The 7,624-nt window shown below is 41.7% G+C and overlaps 1 protein-coding gene across 1 annotated transcript in view; it reads left to right on the top strand.

Annotated features, from left to right (window-relative positions):
* The first annotated feature begins 928 nt into the window (after positions 1-928).
* The window catches only part of ATP6V1H (ATPase H+ transporting V1 subunit H), a 47,565-nt gene continuing 40,869 nt past the window's right edge, over positions 929-7,624 (top strand). Inside the window, exons 1-2 of the mRNA XM_066331045.1 lie at positions 929-1,089; positions 2,436-2,562. Of these exons, the coding sequence (XP_066187142.1) occupies positions 2,459-2,562 (104 nt within the window). The 5' untranslated portion in view covers positions 929-1,089; positions 2,436-2,458. The remainder of the gene's footprint in view (positions 1,090-2,435; positions 2,563-7,624) is intronic.

Here is a 7,624-nt window from a genome sequence, read left to right as displayed (position 1 = left end):
TCAGTGGCACAGTGACAACTGTCCTGGAGTTAAACTCCCCGCTATTGAGTACTGGCCAAGCATAATTTAAAAAACAGTGTATCCTCCAAATGGAAAATACAGAGACCCTAGAAAAACAAAGTTAGCAGCAGACCAGATCTAAGGCCGCTCTACATTGGCTGTCTTGATCTGCTCACACACAAACCCCTGATTATTTTTGTTTTCTCTTTATGTGTTAGCAGAATGACTTTTCGGGGTCATTTCTGACCGCGAGTGGCATGTCTGTGCACTTCAGCACGGTATGACTGGAAAACCTCACTCAGCAAATAATATAGTGAGATTTTTTTTTTCCCCCTCAGAAACATAGAAGTTTAAGCCCAAAGCTTCTGAAACACTTGGGTCTTTAGTGTCCAGTTTCCTTCCCAGGCAGACTCGCAGTGTCTGTGTGGAAAAGCTGAGCCATTTCTGCGAACAGCACAGGTGGGCAGCCGTGGGCACATGCTTTATTCCTGTCTTCTCAGTACGGGATGAGACCCCCTGTATAAAATCATTCACGTATGCACAGGTCTTGCATGCGAGTCAGGACAATGCCCAGCACAAATACAGTCTGGGCAGAGAATGGATTGAGAGCAGCTCTGAGCAGAAGGATTTGAGGGTGTTGGTTGACAAGAAGCTCAACGTGACATGGCAATGTGCACCCAGCCCTGAATGCCAACCCTGTCCTGGGCTGCATCCCTGGCAGGGGGGTTGGAATCAGATGATCTTGAAGATCCCTTCCAAGCCGAACCACCCTATGGCTCTATGACATGTGTAGGTATATACAAATGTGTATATTTTTGTGCCCTAACCACGCGCACACAGCCGCCCAGCACACCCGCGCAGTCACACGCCGGGCCGCGCACGGGCGCGGGTGGGGCGGGCTGTCCCTCGCAGGCCGCCGTCGCGCTCACGTGAGCGGCGTCACATGACGGCGGCAGCGCCGGGGCCGTCGGTGCGCGGTGCTGCCCGGTCTGCCCAGGGCCGCCCACGGCCTCCTCTCGCTCTGCTTCCTTCCCTCCCTTCTTCCTCCCCTCCGTCCCTGCGCGGCCTCCTCCCCGGCACGCCCCTGCGGTGAGTGGGGGTTGCCCCGGGCCCTGGCGCGATGGGTCCCGGGGTCGCCGCGCGGCTTCTGGCGGGGGCTCGGCGGGCCCGGGGGGTGCGGAGGGCTCCGCTGGGTTCGCGAGGGTGTGGGCTCAGCCGGGCCCCTCGGGGCCGTGCCCGGGAGCCCGTGCAGGGAGCGGCGGGACCGTGCCCGGTCTCTCTCTGCCCCAGGCGCCTGTCTGCTTCTTCGGCTTAACTGCAGCGCCTGAAACCGCTGCTACCGACTCTGCCCCCGGGCAGCGTTTGAATGGCTCCGGGTGGGTCAGTAAGAGCCTGGACACCTTCAGTGGTCATTGAAGGACGTAGTGGTGCCGTTTGTGTGCGTGTCTGCTCATAGAAGTGGTTTCAAAGGGAGGGCATTTGTCCTCTGCTCTTTGCTCAGATAGTTCCTCTTTTTTTCCCCTTTCTTTTTGTTAGAACTGTATTTTCCTTCAGTCATAAAAGCTAGGTGTGCTTGCTAGGGATAGGCCTGAATGTGCCAGTTTGCTCTTGCTTGGTCTGTGAGGGAGGCCAGAACAGTCCTGAAATAGGCTGCCAGGAGAGGCTGGGTACAGTTCAGGCTCTAAGGAATTCCAGCTCTGGCTGGATCTGAAGTCTCTGCCAACACACTTCTTGTTTTGGCATCAAAGTCAGGTGGAGATTGAAACCATAAAGGAAGGGGAAAGAAGTGGTGAAGGTCACTGTCTGTGGTAATGTGGTATATCCTGATAAAGAACTTTTGTTCATATTTATTTTTCAATTTGCTTTCTGTACTAATGATCTTTATTTTCCTGTTAAGTCTATGTATCATGGTTTGAATTTATATACTGGTGGGTTTTTTTTCTCCTGAACCTGTAGTTTGCATGTTTCTAATGTCTAAACACTCTTAGACAAATACCTGAAGTAAATCAGTCTGGATGTGTGGAGGTGGGGAGGATATGCACCGAATTTTAACCCTGGAAAGAAGACAAGTGGTTCTCTTATCTGTAGGGCTTCTTGGATGACACAGAAGAGCCACCTTAATTCGAATAATTTAATTTCATTGCTTAAGTAGTCACAAGACTGGGAGTTATTTTAGTAATGGTCTTTGTCTTTTATTGTAGTAACCTTATGACTGGCTAGAGCTGAGTGCGTAGGTATGGCTTATTTTTGTTAATTTCCAATAAGCCACATTTTAAAAACTTTATAAAACTTGGACTTTTTCAGACACTCACTAGTACGGTGTTAAGGACTGGGACACCTGGAAACAGATTTTTTTTTTTTTTTCATTTCTTGAAAATATTGGACAAATACTCTGCTCTTTAATAAGTGGTCTGAAATCTGATTTTCATTTCTAGGTACATTTTAATTACCAGTCAAGATGGATATCCGAGGTGCTGTAGATGCTGCTGTCCCAACAAACATCATTGCTGCCAAAGCTGCTGAAGTTAGGGCAAACAAAGTAAACTGGCAGTCATATCTCCAGTAAGTAAAGTATTCTTTTCTTCTTTTAAGTGCTAGACTTTTTGAGATTTTAGGCTACAGTGGAGCATTATGTTGTGGTGAAAATGTTCTGTCTACATGGAAGTGGTTGGAAAAAGTCTACATTAAATGGAAGTGGCTGTGGAAAATTTTCTTATGACTTTTTACCAGAAGGGGAACTCTACTTTTGTGAACAGAATGCTGCAATAGGAAATATTGGGGTTTTTTTCCTGATAGTTCAAGCACCAGGCTCAATTTTAGCCTTTCTGGATGACTGCTGGATTAAGAAGAGTTTACAGTAATAATTGCCTTAAGTGTAGTTATGGGATGTCTATTGCTGAGATGCTCTTTGGGGGAATACAGATTGTACTAGCAGAACTGGAGTGGTAGTCCAGGAAAATAGCTGTACTTTAAGTAAAGGAGCATTAATACTGGAGGACAACTTAAGCAAGTAAATGTGAGAGAAGGCTGAAACAAGTACTTCAGTCAGGGAAGAGGTGTGCTGCTGTTGCAGGCAAGCTCAAGGTTTGCTTTGGCATGGATGTGATGACACTAGGAAAAGCAAGAGAAATATTGTCCTGAGAGGACATAGAGGCAGGATGAGGAAAAGTTTTGTGGGTGAGGTAGGAAACAGGGAGAAGAAACAGACGTTCACTAGTCCTCTGAAACCTGAAGTGAAATGCAACTTTCTTGCAGCCTGTTCCTTGTGACAGGTAGGTAAGAGAAATAGTGACAGAGTGTAAATTGCTATTTATAATAGCAAATTACTTTATAGTTAATTGCTTTGTAACTAAAGTGGCAGAAATCATCATGATTGTAGAGGTACAAACTATACTGATGATGCTTTGTGGTTTTCAACATTATACCACTTAAACCAAGGGGCTTTTTTTCAGATTGCTGTGGTACATATAAATATGTCTTATATTAAATAACCTTGCAAAACTGTACACATGTAAACTGAGAAATGCTTAGTGGAAGCTTATTAATAATTACTGCCTGCTTTGCCCTGTCCTGTGTATTTTAAACTGGCTTATTCCATTAATTGGATTGGACTGTTCTTTTCTATGTGATTGTATATCTGCATGATAAATCTGCATAAAGGAACTGATCTTCTGAGAAAACTATTTTCTTTGCTAGGCTGTTTTTAAGATGGATCAGTTCCTGGTTGAGTGTGCTGCTCAATGGCTTTGAAGGCAAAAGAAAAAGGTTGGGGTGATAAGATGATGGTGGCAGCTCCCAAGCACTTTTCAAACAATCTAAGTGGCTTTTGCTGTTAGTGTTACTGATACTGTTCCTGTCTCTCTGATAGGAAGTGTGTCCCAGGGATACCTGACAGCTATTCCTGTGCTATCCTAGGGCAGTGAACAGCTGCTTTGCAGTTACTTGGGATGAAAGTGGGAATACAGTTGTTCATTGCTCATGGCAGTGAATTTGAGATTCTTTCACTGGTTCTCTGGTGTTTGTATAGGGCTGGTGAGAAAAATCTGGTACCTTTGTTGATATAGGGGATGGTTCTATTTGACAAGAAGTGGTATTTACATGGTATTTGTAAATACCATGTAAAAATTACATTGTATTTGTAAAAATTACATTGTACTTGTTTGACTATGTGGTCTGCTGTTCATAATTTTCATTCATTCTTGGGATTCTCTTTCTCTGGTGCAGTGTAAGAAATGGGGAGTTTTGTTTGTAAATCTGACAGCTAATTTTTATATAGCTTCTTTTGACCAGAGGGTAGGGTTCTTTTTGGGATTTTACTTGTAGAATTTGACTTGATTTTGTTGTGGAATCTATGAAGGAAGAATAAACTAGTTATTTCCTCTTTGAATTAGCCAGGTTTTGGAGGCTCTTGTAGTGTATCTGGCTATTGTTTTTGATCCTGTGAGAGGACGAGTGTGACTTTTTGATGCTTGGTGTCCTTTGTGTGTCAATAACAGTGTGTCCTCTTTATTAGTACTCTGAAATAAGTATAATTTTTGTGTCTTGTATTTACTGATAACAGCCTGGCTGTCTGGCTAAGTTGGTTTCAAGGATTGACTTAAATGGTGCCAGAGGGGTTGTGGAGCATCTTGAAGATAACTACTTCTTTGGCTGAGGAGTTATCTTATAATGAGTTATTCAAAAACATCAGCAGAACTTCTGGTGCTTCCAAAGAGAATAAACTCATACTTTGATTTGGATATGTCCTTTTTTACAATGGACAAGTTTGGATGTGATGGTGTCTTTGAGGCTGAGCTTTAAGGGATTTCTTGGAAAATCAGTCAGTTACATTGATTCATTTCTGGAATGAAGCACATTATTAAGTGAGTGGAAAGTACTTTCTTTGATACACCTGTTAAGGGCAGGTCAGTGTGGTTTGGTTTGATCTGGCTTGTAGAGCAGAAGGAAAATGAGGTGCTTGAAAGGACAGTTCTCTTTCTTTTGAGCTCCTTGCTCTGACTGTGTGCACTTACTGTGGTAAACTTGCATATAAATATATGAAGGCATTACTTCAAGTCATCAGATGTTTTTTAATTAGAGGAAATATTTTTGTTTTCCCTAAGTTAACACATCAACTCAGGTGTGACATGATTTAGGCTTCTTAAACTAGAGACAGTATTTATGTAGTTGAAGAAACTATAGATGGTACTTATGTGGTTGAAATCAAAGAACTTTACAAGAAATTCTGATGAAATGTTTTTTGTCCTCTGGCTGTGTCAGTTTTATGTGCTTTAAAAATTGCATCACTTACAACAGCACTGGACTCAGGGTCACACAGAAGGGCATTCTGAGGTTCCTTTATGCTCTCTCTGTTCTTCAGTACAAAAGTAAAATGGCTTACTTGTAGCTGGTCAGAAGTCAGTAGCCTGACTTTTCTTGTAGAGTCAGTTCAAGCTAAAGATTAACTGACACAATGTTTATTCCATCTCTGAAGATTGTAACTGTAAACTAAATATCAAACTAAACTAACACACGACTGCTGACTTTTGATGTTTTTTCTGTATACGGTTAGATATGACAATTGTCTGTATTACCAGCTTGCTAGTGTGTTCACTGCTCCTTACAAAATTAGGCTATGGAAAAAGATAATTTGTTTTCTGATGCTAAAATTTATCCTTTCTTTATGTTGGATTCCGGTTAGGGTCTGTATCTGAGGGAGAAGAAAGTACCAAAGCTTGTAGCAGTGGAGGTGATGTGTAGGTCTGCCTGTGGAGGCCATTAGTTCTGAATGGACTTTGCTGCTTTTGGATCTTGAGACTTTTAGCAGTTTAGGGGTGTGGGTGCCCTCGGTGAGGTGAAAAGGCAAGTTGCTGTTTTGCTCCGTGTGGTTGCTTTCAGCATTTGCCTCGGGGTGTCAGAATGTCAGGGCTGGGTGTGTTGGTTTGCTTGAAGCAGGTTTGGGTTTGCTTTCTTAGGGCAGTAAATGAGTTCTGCGGAAAATTGAACTTGATTCAGAGTTTTACTTGCACCTTGCTGCACTGTAGGTTTTCTAGATACACAGCATTTGACAATGCTTTATATTTAATTAGATGAGATACTTGATGGCTAGTTTGTACATAGTTTCCTGAGTGTTTTCAAATACTTCACATGCATGTTTGTGAATTCTGATGCTAAAATATCTTTTCTATTTTCCTGGGGATGGAAGAACCTTCTAAAGCAGGTTAAATATTGCTGACTTTATAAGTCAGTCTTATCTTGGAGGAAATATAGAAGTTTCCTAATTTGTAGTGTGTGTGTGTGGGAGGGCGTTTTCTTTTATCTTTTTTTTCAAGTCTGGTTGAGTCAAGTAGAGTACATTCAGTCTGTTTTACTGTTTTAATTTTGTAAAGCTAAAACTGTTGAGCAGTTTGATAAATTTAGTGTTCCTAGGTACATGGAGAGTACTGTAGATACCTGGATAAAAGAAATTATGCCCTGTTATGATGGTTTCATATGAGCTTTGTATGTGCTGCATGTATAGTCAATTTTTTTAATATTAAAAACCCAAAACAAACTGAAAAACAATCAAAAATACCATAACCTCCAGAGTGTCTTTTATTAAATCATTCAAACAAACAAAAAAAAAAAAAGGAACAAGAGTTGCTGGAGGAAATGCATAATTAAAAGAAGGAATCACAAGTTTCTGAATCATATTGAGCCATCAGGAGGATATAAAAATGGTGGTCTTGCAAATTCACGCTTTCTAAATCCCAGAGTTTCAGTTTTGTCTCCTGGCTAGTGCTCTCAAAGGCAGCTCTTGGTATCCCAGGCATAGAGCTCTGAAAGGTGCTTACAAAGCTCCTGCCTAAACCTGATATGCTCAGACAGGAGGGGAAAAAAATAAAAAGGGAAAAATTGTGTATTGAGATAAAGAAACTTTAACAGGACAGAAAAGGAAGAGTGAAAAAAATAATAAACGGTTCATACTAGATCTGGAACACAGAACTGTACCAGCTACTGGGAAGAATATTAACTATCCTAGTTGAAACCAAGACACAGCTGAAGCTCTAAGTGACTTTTGTCTTGGACAAAAGACAGTAGACACATCCTGGAAAATAACAAATTAAATTGTTATTGCTAGGAAGGGGGATGGAGAGAGGCTTTGGTTGCTTGTTTGCTAAAAGGTGCTGGGAAATTTCTGTTGCTTTGAAGAGGGGGTGAGGAAAATGTGTAATAGCATCATGGGACTCAGTATCAGCTGTCTGGGGCTGTTCTGCACTTTCTCATGTTTTTTGGTTGATTTTTCTTCCCCTGCCCCCCACTACTGGTTAAGGTTTACTGTGTAATCCGTTACTTCAGTTTTAAAATGAGGTGAATGGAAATAGATACATTTGAAATTACTAAAACAATTAATCAGGTATGTGAGTTCCTTGATAAAATATTAACAGCTTGTTTAAAAAGCTCTCAGATCCCTGGTAATGTTTTACATGGGTTGGAAGATGTATTTTTGAATGGTGCTAACAAAGCGATAAAGAATAAACTTTAATGTATTTTTTTTCACACAGCAATATCAATCCCCACATCTTTTTTCTTTTTTCCCTGTGGCATAATGTAGGATAAAAGCAAAAGCTTGAAAGCTTTTTTCTTTTGCAGTTGGCTGACCTCT

Source organism: Sylvia atricapilla, chromosome 1 (assembly GCF_009819655.1).
Source record: "Sylvia atricapilla isolate bSylAtr1 chromosome 1, bSylAtr1.pri, whole genome shotgun sequence".
Taxonomy (NCBI): Eukaryota; Metazoa; Chordata; class Aves; order Passeriformes; family Sylviidae; genus Sylvia; species Sylvia atricapilla.
Note: the sequence above shows the minus strand (reverse complement) of the source record. Positions and strands in the feature narration are given on the sequence as shown.